This window comes from Gavia stellata, chromosome 3 (genome assembly GCF_030936135.1).
Source record: "Gavia stellata isolate bGavSte3 chromosome 3, bGavSte3.hap2, whole genome shotgun sequence".
In the NCBI taxonomy this organism is placed as follows: Eukaryota; Metazoa; Chordata; class Aves; order Gaviiformes; family Gaviidae; genus Gavia; species Gavia stellata.
In genome coordinates this window covers 25,360,124-25,387,237 of record NC_082596.1, presented here as the reverse complement: position 1 = coordinate 25,387,237, position 27,114 = coordinate 25,360,124, and the positions used below count along the sequence as shown (strand labels likewise).

Genomic DNA, 27,114 nt, shown 5'->3' with positions numbered 1-27,114 from the left:
TATGATTTCCAGAACTTAAATAATGTGGTATAAGTTTGAAGTTAACTGTGCTTTGAGCAGAAGGTGGAACTAGGTGACTTGCAGGGTTCCCTTCCAATCTTAAGTTTTCTGTGGTTCTGTGAAAACTTTCTGGTCATATAGAAGGTAAATGTTTGTGACAGGAGAGTAGTATGATAAACACAGAATAATTAAGTTCCTGCTTCAGGACTTAAGCTGTCTTTTTGCAAGGTTGCAAAAGAGTGTTTCTACCAGCTATAGTTTAGTTTATCTTTGCTATTTTTGTTGTTGTCTTCCCCTAAGATGTCATATTACCCTTAGAGGATGTTGACTGCCATGAACAATGTTAGTGCTGTGGAGAAAGGGCAGTGTTTTTAGGTACAGCAATGGTGACCTCAGATATGTCTGTGTTTGGAACTGATTTGTCTGAGAAAATCTAGGCATATCTCACTAATCAATTTCTTGCCAGTGAGGCCGCCTTAAATGTGGCTTGTTCATGGTGCCTGAGCTATAATTTCATATGAGTTCATTTCATATTTTATTCCTCAATAAAATAATTTGGTCTGTAGTTTTCATTGACATATGATAGTGACTGACTTGTGCATCAGGTTTTGGCTGACTGTTTAAGGTGTTACACTTGCAATATGCAGATATTTCTTAATTGTTTGTAAATCAGCAGTTTTTCTGTTGCTTACACTGCATATATAAAAAGAGCGAGAGGATTTGATACACAGTGCCCTTTGAGAAAGGATTGTGACATATAGGTCAGGCTGGGTGCACCAGGTGATGGTTAGCCTTTGTTTTATAGGGACATAAATTTAAAAAAAAAGTTTTATAATGATCTTTATGTCTCAGTGTACTGATGACTCCTCTCAAAGTATACATTAAACTTGGTATGGCTAGTAATTTCTCATCAGGGTAGGCTGTTGCAGTCTTGTGGTCTTTTACCTTAGTGTAACGTAATATATATTGCTTATAAATTATTTTGAGTGTTACCATGATTTTTTTCCTCTAACCTTGATGGACACTATGGTCAATGATGCTATGCTCTCTGTAAATCCTGTGTAGTGTTTGGGAAGCATTTTCTGATCCTTGGCCATTTCTTCTACTTCCTGCTTAGAGAACTGCTGTATGCAGTTATGAAACAGAAATTATTCTCCATTTAGTGCATGGGCTTTTCCACAAATCACCACCATACTCTGTAAGAGAAAGTACCTGGCAGTGTTGGAAGCACCCCCACCTCCTTTTCTTTAATCTAGAGGCACTGGTTCACCAAGATATTGGCCCTATAAAGAGAGGGACACAGGAAGGAGAGTGCAGGTTGGTGCTGTTTTTTCCTCACTCTTCAAGTTAGTAGACAGATGGTGCGTATCATCTGAACTGGAAAATACAGCTGAGACAGAACAGCAGCTTTTCTGTATCACACTGGTGTAGCAAAGCTGCTGTTCACTTATACTTTCTTTTTTTATTGTTAAGTGTATGTGCATGTAAGTAATATTTTAATTCTTCATGCAGTTCTCGTTTTAAATAATGCTTTCATTATGCTTGTATTTAAGTTTCTTCAGGATTGAGTGAAAGCCATACAGTAAATGGAGGAAGCTGGAATGAGAAGTCTGTAAAAATCTCCTCACAGATTGGTGTAGGGGAGGAGAAATGGACATCTGTTCCTTCAACTGCAGCTGGGAAGAGGAAGACTGAGACATCAGCTTGGGGCCAGGACACTGGAGATCCTAATGGAAATGGAAAGGACTGGGGTGTAACCCTGGTGGGCAGGCCCTGGAAAGAGCGTTCTTTGTTCACTCCTATTGGTAAGCTTATTCTGAAGAAAACTTGCTTCACTTAAGCATTTTTGCATAAGTATATTTTTTAGTAGTGAATCTCTTAAATAGCTTCATGTTTATATATTAAAAAAAAATCTTGGAGTGGTCTAGTGAAATGTGAACTAAGCAGTTTCTGTTTACTCTAAGTTCTGGTGGCTGCAAGTTCTGTGTCTCTGTTCACAGTTTAACTGGGTTTTTGGAGTTTATCTGAAATAAAATTATTTCTGTGAAGGAATCAAATTTTTTATATCAATTCCCTAAAATTTTGAAAGTGATGACTAAGTCATTTTTAAGTGTAACTTTTTTTTTAACGAATGTCTTAAAACCCAGGTCATAAGTCTATTCTGTTGATCCAACATGATCAAATCAACTGTGTTTGTTTTTGGAAGATGTTCATTTAGGCTCCAGGCATGAAGATTGTTCAGCTCTCGTGACATTTAGTGTTACACTGTTTTTCTCATTAGAAATTGTTTTTAGTCTTCTCCGATAAAATTTTTTTACCTTTATCAATTGTACTGTTCATAATAATAATGGAGAAGAGAATTCTTCATCTCTCTCTGGGCAGCAGTCTTCAGCTTATTAGTAGATGCTGTAGTATGGTCCTTCCCAAGTGTTCAGTCTAAATTATCCTACTCTCTTCTGGAAAGCAGTGTTTCTTTGTAGTCAGCAATATTGCTTTAGTCTAGACCTCTTTCATTTGTCTTGCATATCTTGAAATGTGGTGCCCAAGGCTAGACCTGCTATACCATTGGAAGCTTTACTATTGCTAAGTAGAGAGGCAAAGGGCTTTTTTCATGTTCCAGTTAGTTGTATTCTGCTGTATATTCTAATAAAGTAGTTCTTAGTGACTGTGACCAGCTTGTTGTTTTTGTTACTGTGAATACATCATGCCTGACCATGCTGATTTGCTTCTGGTAAAATGACTAGTTTTGTGGGTGAGGGGAGAGCAGTGGATGTCTTATGATGATTTTAGTAATGCTTTCAACACTGTCTCTCACAATATTATTGTATCCAAGTTAGGATAGTTGAAAAACTAGTCAGGCTCAAAGGTAGTGGTTAGTGAGTCATACTCTATGTGGAGGCTGGTAACAAGGGGGATATCACAGGGCTCTGTACTTAGAGCTATCCTATTTATCATCTTTATAAATGACCTGGAGGAGGCAACAGAGTGTCATTCACATCAGATTCCCAGATGATACCAAACTTCAGTGGGAAGGGGGGAACCAGTTGATACAGGGGAACCAGATCAGGGGTGCCATCCAGAGGGACCTAAACCAGCTGGAGGAATGGGCCAACAGGAGCCTGGGGAAGTACAGTGAGGACAAATGTGAAGTGCTGCATCTGGGTAGGAGGCAACCCTGGCTGGGGACTGACTTTCTGGAGAGCAGCTCTGTGGATAAGGGGTCCTGCTAGACACCAAGCTGGACATGAGCCAGCTGTAGGCCCCAGCAGCAAAGGACACCAACAGTACTCTGGGCTGTATTAACAGGACTCAGTAGATTGGGGGTAGTGATTATCCACTTCTTGAACCACATCTGGAATACTCTGAGTTTTGAGCACCTGCCCCCCAGTTAAATAAATGTAATTCTAATTAAATTTACTAGTAGTTTTTATTTAGAATCGCATTCCAACCAGATGTTTCTTTTGACACATTAGTGCTACTGATTATTTCTGCTTATTTTCTACCTTACACTTAACAGTCAAGTATATCTTAATTTTTTAAGCAGTATCTCCTATTTGTCAAAAATTGTTCTGAACTCAGCTCTGTTGTTTAACATATATACGATTTGCTTCAAGCTAGGTTTCATCTACAGAGTTAATAAATAAGCTTTTCAGTAACTTAGATGATTGCAATAATGAGAAGCAGAATAATAGTCTGGGGCTCAAAACAAAATTTACTTTTCCTTTGTGAGAAGTTTATATATACAAAAAGCTGTAGAGGGAAGAAGATCTTAAAAAGCTTGAACTGTTTAAAGCTGAATGTTCATACAGTCGCATCTCTGTCAGCACTGATTGTCTGATGTAATAAGCAAAATAATGCCCTCAGTTGTGTGAAATGTTAACATGGCTGGAATGTCCACTGTTTTTCTGACCCTGTTCATAATTAAATAGCTAACTTTTTCAACATTGCCAGCAGAGTGAAGTTCCTTTTTTTTTTTTCTTCCTTCCCTCCGCGCCCCCCCCCCCCCCCCAGCTGCTTGGAATGTGGATGCAAGGATTAATACCTCTGAACAGAATTCTACTTCTTTCTCTTCATTTGGATTAACTCCTGGAGTTTCTGGTATGTATGCCCTTCCAAACATTTTTACACTCTCTTCTCCTCCACCAGGTGGAAATAGAATTTGCCAAATGTTATTAATACATGTCTTTCTCATTGTTCTTTGAAAATAGTACCGGTAACTGGACACAGGTAGAAGACACATTTTATGAAAACCTAGAAGGCTTTCTTGTTATGCTGAAATTATGCAATAAAGTAACTTTTAAATTGCTAATCAAAAGCTAGATCAATGGGAGGGTGATATTTCTTATTTAGCCTTCCTGTTTGTTGAGTCTAAATAATGGGCATAAGATTGCTCAGTGTTGCTATGTCTCAAGTTGGAGATCTGAAGATTGCTTTTTAGGAAAGTCTGTTTACCCTCATCTTCTGGAATATTTGTTATTTGATGGTTGGGTTTTTCCCCTTCAAGGAACTGAAGCACTACTTCTAAAATATGTTCCATAGGCAGAATTTGAAGTCTTGAGTCTTTTCTCTGTAGGACGGGTGGGAAAGCTGAGCTCTGGACTTTTCTTGTTTTGAAGGGTAAAATTGCTGTAGAGTGCAAACCTGGCTTCATAACAAATCTTGTGTGTTAAACTACTGATATGAGTGCTACGGTGATTTATTATACAATAAAGGGATCATATGTCAGGTTTTCTGCTCCTGCTTGCTTATTCCACTTATCTGATGAGCTTGGCATGGCTATTTTCTTTTAGGAAGTAGCTGGCCAAGTGCTTATGCACTTAAGCTGTGTTTACGTGTATTGCAGTTTATAGTCTTTCAACTGTGGAACTTAATCTCAGTGTCCTACAGCTCATGAGTGCTTCATTCTCTGTGCACATCTGAGACAGGATAACGAAGTTATAAATGCCAAGGTCTAATTTATCAGACTTTCCAAAGAACTGTTCATTCAATGAAAATTTAGAAACCTTAAAGAAAAAGAAGAAACAAAGTCTTAATTGTACAGAGTTTTAATAAAATAACATTTCCTAGGGAGCCACTTGAATTCAAGTTCAATCTCTAGGCTAAAACTTAAGAAAGTTTAGTTAGCAAAGTGGGACAACAGACTGATCTGAGATTAATCTGCAATACCACTATTCCAACTTCAGTTGAAAGATAAATGTGAAGACATTGAAGTATATTCATCATCTTTGATGCACCTTAGCCAACAATGTTGTAATGCAAAGTGACCACGTGAATAAGTATTTACTTCTTACTTGTGACTGGCTAGCAAAAAATGAGAACATGTCAAGGTTCCTGTCATCTGAGGTATCTTTTGCAGAGGTGTGTATAAAATAGAGACACCCAGGTAGCTATGGTCCTGTTTAAACTTCATTTCAAAAGTGAGTCTCATCATAAAGTCATAGATGAATTTCTTTCAGTCTCACAATTAAGGTTTTTTGGGTTTATTTTTTTGTAAAATGGTTTCTGTTGGCTGATGTCTTATTTTTCTTAAAATAATGATGTTAGATGTCTAACACTTTCTGTTATTGTGACTGGTATTGGCCTTACTGTTGTTTGTCATGCTGCTTTTATGTCCCTGAAACCCTTTACTTGAAATGAGAATTGGATTCTTTGTAATGAATAATCTAATTGCTATATCTGCAATGTAATTGATGAGGTTTCTTTCTAGTACTCTTTTCTTTTAACCTTCTCCCTGTAAGAGTTTTTACTGATATAGGGTAATAATTTTACTACCCATAAAATTTCATTGTATTTTTCAGTTTGAGAAGACTGCTGTAGACCTTATAGACTGCTGTTATTCACCCTTCTTATCTCTTTTTTCCGTATTCTTCTCCTGACTTAATTTTGTCTTACTTCTTCAATTCCTTTTGTTTTCTGACTATAACTCATTTTCAAGAGCCTTGTAGTTTTCCTGTCCTGAGCAGTCCTTAGAATCAGACTTTTTTTCTTTGAGCCTTTTGTCTTCCTCTCCTACTTTGATTGGAATTTCTTTACCCAAGAAAATTCCTTTACCAAGGAAGCTTGTTAACTTACAAGTACAATTTTATTTATTCCCTTTCAGGATCCAACAGTGAGTCAGTTTCTCAGGCTGGTACTTCTGATTTTCAGTGGGATTTAAGTCATGCTCAACCCCCTGTTGATGACGAATGGTCTGGGTTAAGTATGTTCCTCTAAAATGTTCATTAACAAAATTTTGTTAATTACCATTATTTAAAATGTAGTTACTTACATTAGCTGCTTGTATTAGCCAGTTGTGAGCATCTGAAGAAAAACCTGGAATGTTTCACTTCTGGAAAGCTAATTGACAGTTTGAAGAAAGCAGGAAGAAGTATTTTGACAAATGATAAAAGAAAATGGTTAATTTTTAGGAAAAGTACTTGGATATTGAAACTAAGAAGTGAAAGAGAGCTCGTGCATTTTAAGGTAGTTCTGGCTTTTGCTAGAAAATCTTGGTGATCGATTAAAACAGTCTTACTGCAAATTATGAGAAAAATCCACTGCGAGTCTGCAAAAGACCTATTTAGCAGATTGTATTTGAGTCAGAGTTTGCTTTGACATGTTTGTACCTTACTGAAAAATTTGTGACATAAAACTGTTGTATTGAGTCTAACTTATTTTCTCATTTAGCAAACATTAGGAAGTTCTTATGTGTATAGAAAGCATATGCAGGATAGAAATCACTGAAATTACTTGGGAATTGTAGTAAAATTGTTGTTTACTCTCCCCTTCCCCTCCCTGCCAATTTTAAAATATTCTTACCACAGTCTCTCCCTAAACAGGGCTGTAGTATAATAAAATTACAGTCATTCCTAAATATTTACTAGTGAAGCTGTACCTGTGAAGAAAGCTTTCAGCCTTAAATTCACTTTTTGAACTGCCATGTAATTGATAGCTTTATTCAGTCAGATCTAAGAATGTTTAAGAAAAACAGTTTAGTGCCTTTCCTTAGGTCATTGACCTGAAAAATTGGTCAAGAAGTTTACCAGAAAAGCTGCCTTGCATGTTACTGTCTCTCTAAGAACAACCTCTTGTTTAATGACTGCAAAAGTGGAATGAATTGATGCAGTCTTTGATTCCACCAATTTTGGCATGACTGCTCTGATACCAGATCGTTTTGGAACTTATTTTTTGTCTTTTATCTGGTTTAAGGATAAGGGAAGCGCATTTCAGTTAATAATTTCAAAGTCATCAGTTTTATGTATTATCCAAAGCATAATCTATTCACATTTCTGAGCACAGAATGTTTATGGCTATAACTTCTGTTAGAGTAACCCAGTCATAGATGTCAATGGATTGAAGTATACACTAGTATAATGGAAGTTTAGGCCAATGTGATACACCTTACTGCTTTATCAGGTTCAGGACAAGGAAATTAACTGTATGTACAAATACTACTAATTTTTATTATTAGTAAGAAAGAATGGATTTTTTCTTTAAGCAATTAGTGAGAGGGCAGTAGATAAACTGTAAAGTGTTACGTTGGGCAGTAATTGTTTTCTCAAATCAGTAAACTTTAGCGTCCAAAGTAAGTGTAATTGAGGTAATATTTTTACGCGAAAGCAAGAGGTGGAAAAGTATTATAAGCAATCTTAACATCTCTTAGTGCATTTTTGGTTTCATAGTGTTTGCCAGTAAATTTAATTGGGATTACTATTGCTTTTCATTTTGACTTTATTTTCATATGTTTAAACTGAATCCCATTGTAGTTGGCAGACCAAGTTTGCCTCTTCTCTTTCAATCTGGCATAGACGGAGGGTGAGAAATATTTGTGATGTTAATAAAAATGTAAAATGGAAGATGATCTTTTACAAGGTCTTCTGTTTTAAAATCAGCTTGCTGTAACTTTCTGCTAAACAGACAGTTTAAGGCTTAGTTCTCGCCTTCAGATATTAATTTTTATATAACTGACCCTTTAAATCTGTCATTCCTGTTTGACAGCATAAATATGTGCCATCATAAATGAACAATAGCAGAATGGAGTAGGGACTTAGAGCCTTAGAAAAAATAAGGTTATTAAAAAAATGTCAGTGTTGCAAGATGACTTTTGGCTCAGTAAGATATACACTTTCAGATATATAACTTGTAAAGGATTCTTACTAAGGTAAGATTGATCAGTGTTACAGTTCATCCTAATTTTTTCACAAACTAGGAAGAAGGTTTAAGACAGAGAACAACTCTTAAATTTTTCCCTCTTCATATAGTCTAGAAAAGTATCTCAAAGCAATTGTGTCTAGCTAGCTGCTGCTGTGACTAGTTTGTAATCCGATTGCTCTGTAAAATAACCAAGTCTTACTCATTACTTACAAAAGTCTTCCACCTATCATTAAAATCTTTACATTTTTTCAGAAATACAGGAAATTAATATTTATATCTTGGTATCAAGAAGTGGCTTTATGCATATATTTTTAATTTTTTTATTTTTAAACTGTCAAAGAGCACCTGTAAAGTAAGGAGACATTCCTGAAAATCTTTTTGATCTTTGTAGATGGACTTTCTTCAGCTGATCCCAGCTCTGATTGGAATGCACCAGCAGAAGAGTGGGGAAACTGGGTAGATGAAGAAAAAGTTGCTTCTGTTCCTCAACCTGAGGAGATATCTGATGTTCAGAAGGTAAAAGCGGATATTTTCTCCTTAGCTCCAAGACTTTGCCCATACCACTGCCATTTCTTAAAGAAACTTAAGGGTTGATGATAAAGGTAATCTCTCATCTCTTTTACACTGATAAGAGTAGCACAATTATGTTTCATATGTACACGGAGAAGGAAAATGCTGAATGTTGTTATTGAGAAAATAGAAGCCACTTAGCTCCATATAAAATCTTACTGTCTCACCATAATATAAGGATTACCTTATCGTTGTAGACTAAGAGGGGATTTAGATCTGTTTTCATAAATACTTCTAACAATATCTAGTTCTCTGTATGAAAAACAGCATTTCCATGCCACCAGTACATGGTGTTTTGTTGCCTTTTCCATTCCCAACTCCTCTACCTGTATTACCAGACAGCATGTAAAGAACGTGGTCTTCTAAAATGAACTGAACAGAAAAGATTGTGTTCATTTATGCTTTTATATGCAACTAAATTCCTTATAGCTATTTATTTGTGTTTAGTCTGTAGAAGGCATGTTTCATTGTTATTTTAAATGCTAAATACCTTATATTCCCATATGAAGGCTTCAGATAATGAAAGAGAAAAAGCAGAGTCAATTCTTCAGACTTCTACAAGTGGCAAATCCAAGAAAAAGAAGAAGAAAAAGAAGAAGCATGGCGAAGAAGCTAACTCTGCTGTACAGGTAAATGGAACAAAACCTGGATAGTCTGAAAGGCGGTTGTGAGGAATTCACAAAATCACCTTAGTTTTGTATATTAGCATCTTAAGCAAAATTGGTTTGGGGAAATTAATTTCCTTTATGGTACTGGATTGTCTACTGTTGTTTCTCAAGAGTTAGTGATCCTTCTCTTACTAATATTTCCTTTAATTTGAATTATTCTATGCTTGACTTGTGAATACAACATAGTTTTGCTGGATTTATGGAAAGCATGAAATATGTGGAAAGTATCTATCCTGAATTACTTATTTTCTATCATCAGAATTCCGTACTGCAGAGATGCTTCCAGGAGGAACTTTTCCTCTGTGTGAGAAGCCTTTTCCTCCTGTCCTTTGAAAGGCAGCTGCCTTGGTGGACATAGCTAGGAGAACAGGAGAAATTGAAGTTTTCTCTTAGGCTGTCTTAAAGTACAATCCTATGAGAATGTAGTGGTTTTCTGAAGTACTGTCATAACCATTTCACATAAATCAAGCTAAGTATCAGCGCCTCGAACTCAGTAGATGAAGCTACTCTGTAGGAGTCAGATTTGAATGAGATAGGTACTATTTGCAAACTGAGGATGCTTGGAGTTTTCTGTGTTACTTAAATAGGTTTTGAAGAATTACATTGAAACAGGTTTGTTGTAAAAATAGCAAAATCAAATTGCACTTCACTTGGCATTTGAATCATGTTTGAATAGATGAAAACAAGTACTTTCCTAATAGGAAAAAGCTTTTAATAGCTCATGCTCAGAATACATTCTGCTTCTGCTTGTAGTGACAGCCATTCATAATTTACATTATTTATAAAATCGTAAATGCTCAGTTGTGTCTGACTAGGTGAATTGGAGAGAGGGGGAAAGCATTACTTCAGTCATTGTTGCTTTGGACTTGCTTTTAATTATTACCATGTTTTCAGTCTGAGATTTTATTAAAACAATTTTAAAAGATTAAAAGAATTCTGTTAAATAGGAATTTAAAGTTGTCTATGTGGAGATGGATGCTTGTGTCAATTTGCAGTGTTTCTTTTGAAGCAAATTCAAACAGGGTACTAGGTCTGCATCTTTTTTGTAATTGAAATCTATCATGTTCTGGTATCTGTAATGACTCTAAGTGTAAGTCAAGATTAATAGGTTATGGTTAACAGATGTTTGTGGATGTCTTGCATGGATCTTAAGGTCAGTGAGTGCATTCTGAAATTATTTTTTTTCCGTTGCCTGTGAAATGGAATCCTACTGTCCATATTAACATAATCAGATTAATTTATTCTACCCATTGGTCTCCAGCCATTCTGATTTTGTTACTTTTTCTTTCAATCCATCAGTCTATGAGATCATCAGCTTAAAGATAAGAATTTCTCTGTGTTAAATTTCTATTAAAATTTGGGGTGTGGTGCTTGATAGGAACAGACAGAACTGCTATACATTGCTGAGAAGTTATCCTTGTTGCAGAAGTTTAGTAATTTAACTTGGCAGTTGTACTTCAGACTCACTTAAAATTATATATTTATCCTCTGAAAATTTAACATTTAAAAAGCATCATCTTTCTCACTGATTGTACTTCAGTGTTCACACTCGTATTTGTTGACTTCACTGTTTGTCAGGGCAGTGGAAGCTACCTTCAGAGCTAGATGTAAGGCAGTATGTATTCTTTCCTGTCAAGAATCAACAGACTTAAGACTGTGACTGCTTTTTCACAAGGTTCTAGAGGAAATAAGGGAAGCAACAATGTTTCAAGAGGTACTTCCAGCTTATAACCAGAGTCCTGTGTTCTATTTACTGTTCACCACCTCAGGATTCTTCTGGTGCTATAAACAAATGTAACTACTCTAATTCCTCATGTAAAATGAAAACTTTCCACCACTGGAGTGTTTAAGGAGTAAAGGTTGAGACGCTTAGATACTTTGGATATATTTTCAGTTTCTGTACCAGGAGGTTTGTTTTACAGGCATCATGGCAGACTAAATTGGGTTGCAAAAAATATTATTAAAGCTTAATATAGGATAGAAAACTGTACAGGTTCATATGCAGCACTTTCATTTAAAAACATTTTACTTGTAACAAAGCACAGAATTGAGAGCAGTCAAGTCTCATCATGATGCAAAGTTTTCAGAGTAACTTCAGTATAATGTCACAGGAGTGTTGAAGTGCAGTTCATTCAGAGATTGGGATTTTTGTTAGTAAATTGCATGAAGAGTACTGCTTTTTGGGCTTTGCTAGGTTCTATGGGTATTTTTGTGTTTTGTTCTATAAATTTTGAGTGTTAGCATAGGCTAATATTAGCCCACTACTTCAATTTTTTTAGGTAGATTTAGTTATAGCAGCTGATTATGGCAACAAAACTGATGTGCAGGGAAGAAGAGTCAGAACTTTACTGCAAACACAGGCTCTTTTTTTTTTTTTTCCCCTCCACCCCTTTTGTAGGACACTGAAGAACTGGATAGAGAAGCTGGAGAGGAATTTCAGGAAGATACCTCAAAAGTTCAACCACAGCAGGAAATAGCTTTTTCTCTGAAGACCATAAGTACTAGTGAACCAGCTAAGGTAGGGATACAAAATTGGGTTTATGTTACAATTTCTGATTTGGAAGTGCTCAAAGTGCATTGAAACATTAATTTGTGTAGGTAAGGTTACAGTAAGTATACTGCTTCAGGCTATATGTTTATTGAGTATAAAGGTGATTGAGAGGTTGAATTTTAGATACAGGTCAGTTACGAGTTTTAAAAAGGATGTCTGCTCTGAAAAGCAGTATCCTCTAAAATCAGTAGTCACTTTCATGACTGTCAAGTTTTTTTCTTGTTTGAATATTCAAGCAATAGTTTAAGACTTTAAAATCTGGAAACCTAAGAACTAATAGGTCTGAGCGCGAGACTAATAGCATATTTTACTGTTTCACTGCAACAGAATGAAGTGTTACTAACTTATTATATTCTGACTTAAATGCAGTCTGAATACAATTTTTTTAATGTCTGTGCTGAGCTTAATGTTAATGACTGAATAAGAAAAGTTCTTATTTGAACCAATTCACAAACTGCCTGTTTGCTTCAGCTCACAGTTGAAACAAATATTCTAGAGAATACAAGTTCTCTTTACTATTTCTCCAACTATCAGCTTTTTTAGATACTGTTATCCTACAGGCATCGCATTGTAGAAAGAATTAAAGCGTTTAATATTTCTAGTGGTACTGGTTTTGTGTTCCATAAAGAGTGGACAATACCAGTGAGACAGCAGTTTGGTACCACAGGATATCTGTCAGAATATTGAGTTTTACTTTTTAATTGCTAAGCATTTGGTTTATAAAGATAACAAGGTCATAAGATTCAAATTAAAATATTAGAATGGAATCTTTTACGAGAGGCTGCAGGTCACGAAAGAAAGGTTTATTGAGAACATGTGCCTTGAAAAGTACATTCAGACATACTTTTAGCTTATTCTAAATACATCGAAGTAGAGCTTTTACTGTAATTATGTAGTTTAGGTTCAGTTCAACTTTTATTCAAGGTTAGCAACAACTACCTGTTCTGACTAGTGCAAAGTTGTTTTCTGTGGGTTTTTTTGAAGCTGTATCTAAAAAAACCCATCTGCCTATGTATGCAAGCAGCTTTATTCCTGGCAGTGTGTGGTTGTGGGGTTTTTTGGGGTTTTGGGTGTTTTTGGGTTTTTTGTTTGTTTTTTAAACTTAAAAAGAAATACATTGTTTTGTGTTGGAGGCCATAGTTGAAAATGTGTAGACAGAAAACTCAGTTTGGATTGTGACATCAAGGTGGGGTTTTTGACATCTAGAAAGAGGTGTACTGGTGCATCCCAAAAGGCTAGGTTTTGCTGTTTAGAAGTCTAAATTGATTTGAGAAACACTTTTCAGCTACATGTAATGATTCTTTTGATCTGCAGTTAGATACTTTATTTTTTCTCACAAGGTGTCTGCACTGCCAAAAGATCAGCTGAGTTTCAGTACACTTTGCTTAATTGTTTAGTGTTTAAAACCATACCCAACTTCCCAGGTGATTTGATGGCATCAGCTCTGATGTAGACCTACACTGTGCGCTGTTTTTGGGGGGCTTGAGTGCTCCTGTTACTCCTGAGTCTTAAATTCAATCTGTTCATAAAGTGCCTATGTATAGCTGTGTTTAGTCAGTGGCGATTTTGTGAAACAAGACATAGTCTGTATTAAACTTGGTGTGGGGGCAAAGGACAAACAAAATTATCACTAACAACATTCTCTGGAAGTTAGTTGGACTTGATAAAGGACAATTTGTGAATTGATGTATCTGACAATGCAGATGGTCTATCAGTCTTTATCAAGTCTCCTTGCCATCAGATTTGGCTTCATTGTAATTTCACACATGCAGAGATGCCTTCTGATGTTGTTTGACTTGGCTGTTCCAAAAAGTTTTAGAAACAGTCTGTGACTGATGTGTGAAATGGATGACTTAAGTTTCCAAGGTAGGTACTGTAGTCTTGAGCAAATGCTCCAAAACATGAGAACCAAACATGAGGAAAAATAAATTGAGTACAAATAAGTTATAATCCAGAACATCCTCATAAAGACAACAAACAGCTGGATGTTGAACACTTCTGATTTTTATCTGGTGATGATATTTTTCCCATATTACACATTGGGCTGCGTGGAAACCTTTGGCATTTTATCAGCAGGCACAGGTTTTAAGTGAAGAGGTTATCTTTGGAAATCCTTCATTTGTAACAGTTTCACAAGTCACTTCATTAATAAATTGTAGAATTATGTATATAACTATTTATATTATCAAATAGGCTTTATTCATTGTTTCAGGTTTCCTTTCTGAACTGATTTGTTAACAAAGAATATCCTAGTGAAGTGTGGTACCCAGTTCTTAATGTTTGGTATCACTATCCACTTCCCTCATCCAAAATTCAGGCAGAAGTATGGTTATTTGGAAAAATGTCCAGATAATGCTGTATGTACCTGTATCATTACATTTGCAGTAATACTGTGTGCATTAATATTCAAGCTGCAACATGTTTGTTAGTCAACCTGAGACTGTTGTATGCCATTTAAATCTTAATTGAGTTGCAGGTGGAGAGTGACTCGGTTCTAACAAAGCTATGATACCAGTGACCTGAATCAATTATGTTGCACAACTAGGGGCTTTAAGTCCTGCTTCTCTTTCAGAGGTCACATCCATTTTGTTGGAGTTGACGTATTTATGTGGCAGCTGATTGCTAACCATTAGACAACATTAGAATTGGCTAAACTTGGAAATCCTGTAGGATGGGAATTCATTTTATCAGTATGGTTGATATAAAAAAAAAATAAAATTCAAGATTACCATATTTTCAGTAGATTAAGAGAAATACTGCAATTATAGTTATTAAAAAATTTGTTTCAGTTGATGTGTAAGGGCACAGCAAACTCTTCTATTCATAAAAGGTTAGAGAACTGCTACACTCTAAATTCATGTGTTGGGCTTTTTAATTAAAGCTGTTTAACTTCTTGCTCAGTATGATATGATTAAAAAGAAAAGTTAAAAAGTGTATCTTTTTGCTCTTTTGTTTGTTCTGATTAAATCTTTGAGATGCTTACATTACAGTGATAGAAACAGTACAAACTGGTAACTATAATGTAGAATCTGTGTATATTCACATGAAGGGCTGGATGTAGACTTCACTGTTTTGTTGTGGAAGTTCCAAGTCCTGGCTTTTGTGGCGCAGCTACAGCCATGACTTCTTAGTAACATCCTAAAATTTGGGGTTACTGCTTGACTGAGGCACTGTTTTCTAATACACTCTTACTTGAAGCCTCTTGTCAGTAGGCTGCCTGCTGTGGGATCATATGTTTTTTTATGTTCTGACTTTCCTGTTGGAATGTCAAAATGTTTATTTGCATTTTGACTTCTGTTTTACTGTCCTTTAATTCCAGTAAGTGCTACACAGTAAGCTACAGTTACATCTTGTCTCTGTAGCGGGAACCTTCAAAATAGACCAGATAATCAGAAAATGCGAGGAGTATCTTTTACTTGGCAGTTATTCCTGCAGTAGTTTCCACTGAAATACTTTCTGACTGCTCTCACAAATATCTGTTATTCTAATATAAACATACAGAGTGTTTCAAGCAGTTTTTAGGAATGACTGCAGGTGCTTTCTAAATATTATAAAAGTTTGATTTATTTTGGTTTGAGTTGTATATTTGGACCTGTACAGCTCGCCTGTTTGCCTTGCAACAAAATGCATACATGTCACCGTCTTGCATCTCTTCTGAATATGTATTCTAGAATCTCTTTAGGATCTTAGTGATTTTTAGATTGTTCTCCCTTTCTTTGCATGTCATGTATTTTAAGAAGAATTCATTTGTGTGGTTTATCTTTGCTTTGCAACTAAAAGTTTTCTCACTAGATGGCAGTCATAGTCTTGCAGCCTTGATTTAAAATTTTGAAGGATTTTAATATTGGCTTAATTTTTCAATGTCATCTTTCCAGCAGCTGCTAAGTATACTGCCAAAACAACACTGTATATGAGTGGTTTACTGTTGTTTTTTTCTGTTTTGGAAATAGCCTGAGGAGGCTCCTTTGCTTGCTGTTTCTACTGAGCCATCTGTAATTGTATCAGAGAGCGATTCTGACAAGATCGCTTCCCAAGTGCCACAGATGCTGCAAGAGACAGATGTTTCTAGTCCCAATATTAAGCAAAACAGTGTGCCTCCTCCACAGAGTAAGTATCTCTCAGTACAACTCACTCGTCTGAATTCAGGGTGTACTTTTTTCCCATAGAGTGTATATAATCTGAATGCTTTGCCCTGAGGTTTGGGTTTAGAGTGCCATATCAGATACTTAGCTATTTCATTTATGTATCTTGCCATATTTTAGCTTTCACTGAAGTACTTTGACAAATGTGCTTTCGCTGTGAGGAAAAACTGGCTTCATATGCTTGAATGGCTGTTGGCTTTGTCCAGTCCTTAACAGACATTTGGATGTACTCTTCACCATCAGAACTGGAGCTCCATGCTATGACTAAGTAGTTCTGCCAGCACTGTTTCAAAGGCCTGCTTGCAAGTCTTCAGTGGAACAGATGGGTACTAACATAGCAGTTGACAGGATGTTTAGCTACCAGAAATCTGGAAAAAATACAAGCAATTCAGTTTTCAACCTACTGTTTTTTTTGACTTCTCAGCTTAGCTCATTAACATCTTTTTCCTTATGCTTCCATGAAATGTAGTAATCATGGAAGAAAACAGTTGCTAATATGGGAGTAGAAAGGTATTGGGTGATGCACTTACTTTTGTTGTAGTCCAACAGCACATACATCAGGCTGAACTACTGCAGGGATATTGCTTTTTAAAAATATGCTGTGCCCAGAGATGTCAAACGTATCCTCTGTTGCACTCAGCAAAAGTGCTTGTAGTGAAGTACTCACCCAGTAAGACAGAAAAATTAGAAGGGAAGTCAGGATGTAAAAGGCATAGTTTTTTTAAAAAAAAAGGTTGTTTGAATTAGACTTTTTAATGAGATTAATAAATACTGGTGTTTTGTAAGAAGTTCCTGGCTAAGTGTTGAAGGACTAAACCAGTTTTTAATGACTGCTGAAGAAACTAGATGGTTTCATAATACTAGTCTCATTCAACTGCACTAATTGGCTTCTTGGTTTCGAATATATTAAACAACAGTATTTTCAAGTCAATGTGTCAACTTACAACTTTTTGTTCTGGTTTTAAAATTTGAAGGCTTTTGTGACTCATTCATGCCTCAGCAATTGAAAACATCTCTTATGTTCAGCATATAAAATATTTTACCTGATTTACCACTTTTGGCAGCTAACATGTCTTAAGGCAATCTGTTTTAATAAAATGACATAGTGCTTCTTTATTTGATGATGGAATCCATATAACCACATCTTTATGTGGTTCATTATTTTTAAAAATACTCTTCTGACATGTCACTTATATTTAGTAGTTAAAAAGTGTAATCTGATAAAAGTGAACAATGAATGTCAATTGTGTACATGTACATTATTCCCAGTTAGCCAAAAAATAATAATGACCCTGCTGTAAATAATACATTTACAGAATGTATGACCTTCGTTGTGTATCACTCTTTGTATTTGTGGTTTAAAAAAGTAAGTTGAAATTAGCAAATGTTGGTTTAGATGCACTTCAAATTAGACTTTGGGAGAAGCAGGCAAATACAACTCTCCTTCAAAAATCATGCTAGCTGATTGTTCTGAATTACTTCATAATAATATAAGGTGTACTATCCACAATATTACGTCAATTCTGTGTATACTTTCTCAATCCTAACACTGTAATTATGCTTTTTTAGCAAAGTCTGAAGAAAGCTGGGAATCCCCCAAACAAGTTAAAAAGAAGAAAAAAGCAAGAAGGGAAACGTGAACTTCCTGAGATGGACATGTGTTGCTGAATACTGTCATGAAGATTATGCTGTTTATGCAATAATTTGTGAACATGTACAGAATTTTATATAAATTTCAAACAATTTTTAAAAACAGAACTGCTGTGAACACAAACATCTTTAAAAAGGAATCAAAGGAAAGTAACTTTATGATATAGCAAACAGAACATGCTACATTTGAAAGACATTCTGAAGAGTCTGTTTTTCCAACTTTTGGAGAGAAATCTTAATTAAAACTGGTTTTACAACACAGTGCCCTGTTTACAACAGATTATACTCTCATCTACAGCTGCGGATAAAAAAATTAATTTCAAGGAAGCATTGTCTGTAAAAATAATTGTCTGTACAATAGTGGGTGTTTCTTGCCTCTCTTATGAGTGAGGCATTAGAAGCACAGAATGTCAACCATTTGAATTTGTTTCATGCCTAAATCAAAGTGCTTTGATTAAATACATAATCTGCCATATCTTTACAGTAAGTTGGTTAGCAAGTCTGCTAGCTGTTACAGGAATCACAAGTGCAAATCATTAACCATTTGTACAGTCAGACCTTCATGGTTTATTATATGAAGTTAACACAATAAAACTCCTTTTGGGTTAAAAGTTTGAGAATGTGATTAGAAACTTGAGTATGGTTCATGAAGTTATTTTTGATAATGTCTATTACCTTACTTGAATTGTTGCAGATAACAGTATATTTTTAAGAATGCAGTAATGTGCATAAAATTGGTTTTCTCCTTCATTCCCTACAGTTCTTGGTTGATTCAGACTCCCATCTAAAACTGTGTCCTTTCAACTTTTAAACTTATGGAATGAATTGAAATCAAACAGTTTTTAACTTACCATACCCAATTCTGTTCTGTTCTCTGTTACTGAAACTCTGAAGAAAGCAAAGCGAACTTTCTTCACTCACAAATTATTTGGGATTTCAAAGATCTGTTGGAGAACTGGAGTGGCTTCAGACAGCTTTAATTGACATTGTCAAGACCAGTTATCAGGAACACATTTTTTTACTGCCTTAACCTGTAGTATGTAGAATGTGTCTAGACTTCTGGACAGGAGTTTAGTGTTTTTATATAAAAAAAAATAAAAATTCATGCAAGTATAGCAGTTGTAAAATAAAGACCATTTCCCGCTTGAAACTGTTAATTAAAATGGTGTTCAAGATGTGTTGTCATTTTCAGGCACTGTGTTAATTCCATGGTATCAAACTGGCAGATGTGTTTGTGTCTAAGGTGCATGCTCAGCCATGTACACTGTAAATAGCCTTTACAAAAATCTGTTTGATAAGGATGGTAATTAACATCACCTGGCAAATTCAGTTAAAGAAGAGACAATATTTTTTTTAAATGATTGACTTCTGGTTTTGTGGCACAAACAGAATTGTTAACAGCTGTAACACATGGTACTGATCAACAATCTTGTACTCTTACTGTACCTGACTGCAGTTCGACAGTATTGCAAGGCAAGAATAGTTAATGCAGCAAGCTGGTTTTAATTGTACTGAAAATGCACCTTGCTAATGGAGAGCTTTCCTAATAAATGGATACTAACTTGCACAGGTATTAACCCCTGTATATCAGGAACATGTGACAGTCTAAATTGATTTGTTAAAATAAATTGAGCATATTGACAGTATTGATTTATTTACTGGGAGGGAGTAATGCCTGAGACTGATACCTGTCAAGATTCATGTAAAATAAATTTAGAACTGAAGTACCGCTTTTCAAGGAGTATCTTAAGGCAAACACAAAAATAGGATATTACACAATCATGCAGAGTCTTTTGCATGTAAATAATATCTTCATTTTACTTGTCTTCTTCATAGTAAAGGTTAAAAAGAATACCCTTTGAATTCAGGTTTGTAATGTATGTCCAAAATGTCTGTTTCCAATCTGTATGTTGTGCTATGAGCCTCTTTTGTAGAAAATACGAAGATTTTTTTTGTAATGAGAGAGACTGCCCCCAAGGGCTTTCATTGCATACATTCTTTTTTTTCCTCTTGAAGATAAAATTGGTGATATTTCTGGGTTCGTAAGCTTTAGCTCTTGAATAGCTTATCATTCTGGAAAAAAGAAACAAGCTAGCTAACAACATAGGAACCCTGCTAATTAACTGCTACTACTAAGCAGGATCATATAAATATACAGCCTTCCTTTCAAAATGTTGTTACCTGTTTAGCAGCACCTCTTACTGTTTTCTTAATGTGCAGTTGCAACACCTTAGAAAGTGAAACTTGCTTTATTTGACGTTCATTAAAGAGGTAGTAACTGTATAACATATTGTCTATAAATAGAAACTTGGTTATCTATGTACTGTCATGTTGCTATGACTCAAGCAGTGGTTAGTCTTAATGATACACTGAATCCAGACTTTGGTACTTGGATAGAAAGAGAAAACACCATTTAAAGAAACTTCATCTTTTTTCTTTTTTTCTTTTTTTGTTGTTGAATGCATGGAATGATTTCATAAATCCAGTATGTTGGGTTTTTCTAAATACTCTGGAATTATTTGTATGTGTAATTTAAACTTATTGTGATGATGTGTAATTGGATAGTCCTGGCATATTTTTATTTCTTTTGTGGGGCGGGAAAGGTGTACAGAATTCATATGTGCTTGTTACGAAGGTAACAACTGTGCATTGGTTTAGAGGGGGGTGAAAACTGTACTTCTGATGCCCTTTTAGAAGTCTAAAGAAAAAAGTGCAAGAGAAAAGCACTACTTTAATATTTACTAAGAAAGAATGTACATATTAAAAACACTTCGAACTTTATAGAAATACTTCTAGTACTGTTGTGTTGTAACTGAATTGTATCTCACTGGAAACTGCCTTATTAATAGTTCCTAGCCATGGGATTGTCCTGTGAATAAGGCTTTTGAGAAGTGCAGACATCAGAATACATGGTTTAAGCAAACTTTCAGCTATTATTAATCATAGTTGTTTTGCTTTTAAATGACTCAAGTTGGTTGCCAGTCAAGATTTCAGTTGTTAAAAAAAAAAAAAAAATGCAAGTCTTTTGCAGCCACTTGTACCTGTGAGTGTCCTTCTGGTGACTGTTGAGTACCAACGATGTTTCAATATCCAGGCCACTACTGAAAGATTTTTTTTCATTGTTCTGCTGTAAATGGAAGAAAAAAAAAACCTAAAAAAATTTGAATTACTTCTTAAAAAATACTGCTAAAGTTATTTTACTGTTAAAATTCCAAGTGAATTGCTTCATTTAAGAACTAAGAGCATCAGTTGAGTCAATTTGGGTGGGGGGAAGGACTAGGAAGGGCTGTGTGGCTTATCATTCTTAACCTGAAAGTAGTGCAGTATTCCCACGGATTTTATTCTCTGCAGGACTAACAGAACTGCTGTTAGTTGGGATGAATGTTGGGAACAAAGTGGGAGAACTCTATTTTGTCAGTTTGGGGGTGGGGGCAGGATTATAGTTTCCTGTACTCTACAGCATGTTGCTATTAATGGTTCACAGACTGTTGCTATTGAAACTTGGTTGAATTGCTAAAATTGTCTAGTCTCCATATTGGGTCCCTTCAGTTTATGAAACTGTTGAACTTCTGTTCTTTTAAATATCTGGTTAGTTGTACCAAGCTGAAGATTTCTGGTTCACTGAAAATCATTTTTTTTACAGAAACTATGATGTCTTTAATTTTGGTGTATTCTGGAACGGAAAATTGCATTTAAAACTCTCAACATGAAACTACTGGTTTTGGGGTTTCATACAATGCTCTTTAAAAAACCTTGCTTAGTAACATCTGCAGCTCAAAGCAAGTATGTTTTCTATTCTAATTGTAGCATCAAGTGACCTCTTAACTTGGCTCAGGGTGGGTAAGTCATGGACCACTCAGAACTGGATCACCACATTGAACTCATAAAACTGACTAGTTCAAGATGGTTCCCTGTCTTCTCGGGGACAGCAAGTCTTTTACACACACAATGTTTCCACTTAGCTGTTCAACAGGCTCTGACTTGGAGTTAAGTGATTCCTTACTTCAAATACTTCATGAAGTATAAACTAAATACTTCGGTTACTGAGGCCATTCTGGCTAAGGCTGCCAAAGCTTGTTTTTCTATTTCCTTGACCATCCTTATCTGTGTAGCTAACGAGCAAAGTCGTGCCTTGAGTTATGTCTGCAAGTGAAGCTCTGGATGGGAGAGAGCTTCTCTCTGATGTGATACTGGAACTTGGACACACTCTCAGACAGAAGCAGCATGCTGGACTGGAGCTGAGTGTCTTTCTGAGCCCTAGCCAGTTAGCTAAAAGAACAGGAGCTGTGTCAACTGATGGTCCCTCTGCTGATGAGGGACTGAGTGGCTGGATGTGTGTCCAAAGAGACGTACAAGCTTTGCTTCTGCTCTCAGAAGTCTCTGAAGGCATTATGAAAGATCAGTAACCTTGCATTTCGCATAGGCATCTATTGTATTTGGAAAATATCTGCAGCCATGTCTGAAATTACTACAGAATGAGTTTTCTCAAGAAGTTGCCGTCATTGGAAGCTCAGATCTGACCCGAATCCAGTCTTTACAAGAGCAGAGTGCAATCATATGTGAAATCAATTTGATGGCCCCTTCTGGTTTATAATCTGTGGTTACTGAAACCAAGGCAACATCTTTCTGAAGGGGAAAGAGACAATCCTTGAAGCTGTCAATACAATTTACAAAAAGCTACAGGCTCGATTTTAGATTGGCTGCAAGAGTTAAATCATTCTGATTTAAAGTTATTTATAGCTCAAATTAATTAATTTTCCTCTTTGAGTTAGGTAGCTTGCTAATGAACAGCTATGTTGAATTTCCTATTTGTATATACTGTGACTAAGGATTTCCTTAAACTTTTTTTCATTGTCTTGAAAACTGAAAGAATTGCCTTACAAAAGGCTGAGAGGAGCTCAGGCTTTTGAGTTTGCTCCCCCTTGCTCTGAGCCCCCTTACCTTTTTTTTAATTTCCATTTGATATGCACACACAAACTCCTGAAAGGCTCCCAAATGCGGCTGTACCAATGTCAACTGCTATTTCTTCATGCTTGCCTGGGAAAAGAAGGTGCTTGAAATAGGTGATACTCCATGTATCCATAATAATTCATACTTTGGGAGCTGGGATCTGGCACATGCTGAAACTTGTTTTCTTCATTCTCGGTTCATCTTTTTAGTTTCTCATCTTGCTTACTCAAAACTGAAAGGCAAGCTATGATGGCTGGCAAGGTAATCTCTTCCTGACTAAGCTTGAAGTATTCCAACATCAAAATGTAATTGGTAAAACTATATTTGCAGCCATAGTGTTTTGCTTAAAGCTTCCCTTTATCCGATCTCAGAAAAAAAAAAAAGCTCCTAAGATTACTCTGTGGAGCTGTCACCCAGAAGAGTTGGAAGACTGTAAGTTTTCTTCATACAGATGCCTGTTTTGCCAGGTAACCCAGTGATGAGTCGTCCTCTGTACCCAGTGAGTTTGGAGGTATGTTGTGCCTTAACTGAGGGACTGTGAAATCTCTAGAAGATATCTCAGACTAAACATAAAAAATGGATTTACATTTGAATGAAGTGAGATTTCTTTTTTCGGGGAAAAAAAAAGTGCCATACTTAAGCTGACCAGTTATGCTTCCATAGTGTTTGAATGCAGTAAAATTATGAACAGAAAACACAGATTGCTATAAAATTCCATACAACTGCTACCTGGCTTTCCATGTGTGTGTGGATTTTTTTCTCTGGTATGCATAAAACATGTCTCAATAGTTGTATTTTCTTTCAGTCAAATCCTTCATGGACTTTTCAAGGTGGTTTTCTCCAGACGTTTGGTGGAGAGTTTGGGAGGTCCATGTGTTCTCCTTCAAAGACTGTACTGCTTTAGACTAATGCAGTGTTAGACAGTGTCCTTTCCGTAACCACCAAGAGAGTTTAGATGCTTCTGAATTACAAGAGAATGTAATCCATCAGTATTTACTTTTCTGACAGCATGAGGGGAAGAAAAAACCCAACTATAAATTCAGTGAAACAAAGTCTGTAGCCTTGGCCCAGCTGAGTTTTGCAAGGAACAGTTTAGGACTGGGCAGCTACCTCAGGTGCCTATTTCAAGTGGTCTGTCTGCAACGAGTAACCCTGCCATGCTAGCATCATCTTTCATTCAGCTCTTGAACTATTTTGTTCCAGTTTTGTGTTTTAGTTACATTGGCCTTTAGCTTGGCTGCAAAATTAGAGTCTTTCAAGTTCTTTGGAACTTTTTCAGATAAATTTCTTCCTCCTTGCTTGCCAGCATGGTCTGAGTAGCCACTTCAAGAAGAGCCAAATCTGGGATTATACAGTGACTCATGCGCTCTTGCAGCCTGCCTGGCCAGCACCCTCCAGCATCAGGGCCAGTTCGCCCACCCCGCACCTACCTTGCCTGTTTGACTCGCCTCCAGAAGGTGCAAGTGTAGCTGTTAAATAAGGCCAAGGCTGCGGTGGTACTTGAGAGGTATTCTTACTCTAGCTGGCTCTCCAGTGTTTCTGCTGTAAGTCAAGTCAGTGGCCTGTGTAGAGTAGGGTTAATATTGGTGTTACGTTAAGTATGAGACTTTCACAGTTGACTTTAACATGGGGGAGGGGGTGTTCCCCGTTCATAGACACCTTTCATTTTTTTTCTGTCACTGTCATGCCTGGCTGATTATTTTTAAAACTGTAAAATCTTAATCATAGTAGAGGTTTGAAGTATTTTCTTCCTTTTTGCCAGAATTCTCTTCTGCAGTTCCTAGGGACAGAGGTTTGAAGTGCTGTCTGTTCTGAACTAATGTGATGGTTTAATAAAAAAAAAAGAAGGAAAATCAGTCGTCTTAATAAGCAAAAATAATGTTACTCAGATTTGAACTAGGGATTGAACACTTGAACAGTAGTAGTAATAAAACATCTTTAAGTGCTTTTCTGGAGTGGGCTCAGGATGCTCAGCACTTGGTAGAACTGAGCTGGAAAATCAATACTGTGCTATTTTATATTCATATACTACAGGAATGCGGTTCAAAGTCATCGAAGTCATGCAGCCTGCTGTTAACCGTGGAATTTCTTTACAATGTTTTAGGAGTGTGTCTTTTACTGCAAGTCCTTAGTAGGCAAGCAGAACAGCAGATTTAGTGATCATTTTTGTAACAATTAAAACACTTTAGCTTGTACTGCCTTGAATATAAAAAATACTTTGTAGACTGTGAGAGAGATGCATAATTGAAGGGTTCCAAAGCCTGGCATGTCAGTGACTGAGAGGGGCAGGTTTTACATACCCAAGGATTGCCATGTGTTTTGGATTTCTGCAGTCACATCATGCAAATACTAGGCTATGGGAAACTTGGTCAGAAGTTGTGTGTGTCACATCAGAAAGTAGCTATTTGCCTGTTCACTTCCAGGTGGAATGTCTGTCATGCAACACAAGGTCAACATGTGGAAGCAGGATTGCAAGTGCTTCACTTTGCATTGGTAACTCCATCACTAAAAATCTTGACTTTGTGCTAGTATGCCACTGGGATTCATCACTCTGTGCTGCCAGAGAACAGCACACTGGAACACATTTTCTTATGTAAATACTTAACGTAATGCTAACATCTCTTGAGAGCACCACACGTCATCCTTCACACAGTGTTTTACTTCTGTTTTGTGTTGCTGCTGAATGGAGGACATGATACAGTTCGAGGCTTTAAACCCTTTGGACTTAATCATTCCAAATATTTCTTGAGCAATCCACCTCAAAGAAGGTATTTTGACAAGTTAACTGGAGGAAGAATTCCTAACTGCAAACTGTGTTCTTTATTTATGGCAAACCAGTGGCTCAGCCCTGCTCCAAATGAAGTGAGCTGTCAGTAGGGTGTTCTGCCAGGCCTTTAAGGATGTCTCCGTTGGCATGGTAAAAACTCTTAGCGAGGACTGCTGACTATCTTGCAAATATGAAGGTGTCCTATATGCCAGTTAGGTGGTTTGAGGGCTCATATACACTAAACATCAAAGGGGAAGGGGAAAAATATGCAGACTTGAATTTTCAAAGTATGCTTGGTTTTGGAGAATCTCATGTTGGTGATCAGTTAATTTTATGTTAGAACTGAGAAGAAAGTCGGATGCTGAGAGGCTGAGCAAACAATGTTAGGTACTTCACTACAAGAATGTGCAATAAGGAAGCTGCAGGATGCATAGTAATGGCATTCTATTGTTACATAGTCCAGCAGGAGTAGGGAAGAGATTGTCCCCCTGTACTTGGCAGTGGTGAGGCCACACCTCAAATACTGTGTTCAGTTTTGGACCCCTCACTACAAGAAGGACATTGAGGTGCTGGAGCGTGTCCGGAGAAGGGCAACGAAGCTGATGAGGGGTCTGGAGCACAAGTCTTATGAGGAGCGGCTGAGGGAACTGGGGTTGTTCAGCCTGGAGAAGAGGAGGCTGAGGGGAGACCTTATCGCTCTCTACAACTACCTGAAAGGGGGTTGCAGAGAGGTGGGTGTTGGTCTCTCCTCCCAGGTGACTAGCGACAGGACAAGAGGAAATGGCCTCAAGTTGCGCCAGGGGAGGTTCAGGCTGGATATTAGGAAAAATTTCTTCACTGAAAGGGTTGTCTGACACTGGAACAGGCCGCCCAGGGAGGTGGTTGAGTCACCATCCCTGGAGGTATTTAAAAGATGCATGGATGAGGTGCTTAGGGACATGGTTTAGTGGTGGACTTAGCAGGGTTAGGTTTACGGTTGGACTTGATGATCTTAAAGGTCTTTTCCAACCTAAACAATTCTATGATTCTATACTTACCGACTTGCCCCACCAAGTTTGACTTAATTTCAGAGCACTCTCAGGATCACTTTAAACAGTGACTGAATGAGATGCTGAGTTAGTACAAAATACGAAGTACTGCTCTCCAAAGTGACAAATATGTATCATTCTGCTCTGCAGAGATGGGGTTTCCATGTGCCATGCCTAAGCCACTTGTATTCCAAAGGTTTGTATGTAGATGTTTGACACTAAATGAGTTGCAACAGAGATGATGAGTTAGAAATGCATGTTATTGCAATTAAACTTTCTCTGTGCTTTTACCAGTCCATTACTGAATACCAATGTGAGTTGAGAGATCTCTGCCATGTTGGCTCAATCAAGATTTCCCAAAGTTTCTTCAGACTATAATGAAACGTGTTCAGATGTGCATGCCTGTAAAATGCTTTACAGTCACAATACAATAATATACTTTACATTGATAACCTATATTGGGACACATAGCAGAAAGCGATGTGATTGTGAGGCAAGCTTTTGAAGTGATGTTTATACTGCACTTGGGGATCAGTTGCCAAATAATGCTATTTCAGTAGAATTACATCGGTATTCATTACGCCATTTGCTATACAAAGTGGAGGATGAAAAATTAGGTATATGATTTAAACTATCAATGTTACTTCTGGCATGA

The 27,114-nt window shown here is 36.7% G+C and overlaps 1 protein-coding gene across 4 annotated transcripts in view; it reads left to right on the top strand.

Annotated features, from left to right (window-relative positions):
* The window catches only part of MTDH (metadherin), a 35,056-nt gene extending 14,569 nt beyond the window's left edge, over nucleotides 1-20,487 (top strand). The window contains exons 6-14 of one of the 4 annotated variants that reach the window (XM_059836114.1): nucleotides 1,554-1,805; nucleotides 4,012-4,098; nucleotides 6,101-6,199; nucleotides 8,525-8,649; nucleotides 9,213-9,332; nucleotides 11,770-11,907; nucleotides 12,095-12,112; nucleotides 15,882-16,029; nucleotides 17,634-20,487. In XM_059836114.1, the coding sequence (XP_059692097.1) occupies nucleotides 1,554-1,805; nucleotides 4,012-4,098; nucleotides 6,101-6,199; nucleotides 8,525-8,649; nucleotides 9,213-9,332; nucleotides 11,770-11,907; nucleotides 12,095-12,112; nucleotides 15,882-16,029; nucleotides 17,634-17,704 (1,058 nt within the window). In that variant the 3' untranslated portion in view covers nucleotides 17,705-20,487. Of the gene's footprint in view, nucleotides 1-1,553; nucleotides 1,806-4,011; nucleotides 4,099-6,100; nucleotides 6,200-8,524; nucleotides 8,650-9,212; nucleotides 9,333-11,769; nucleotides 11,908-12,094; nucleotides 12,113-15,872; nucleotides 16,030-17,633 lie in introns of all 4 variants that reach the window. The other 3 variants (XM_059836115.1, XM_059836113.1, XM_059836116.1) reach the window with 3 other exon arrangements.
* The last annotated feature ends 6,627 nt before the right edge of the window (nucleotides 20,488-27,114 follow it).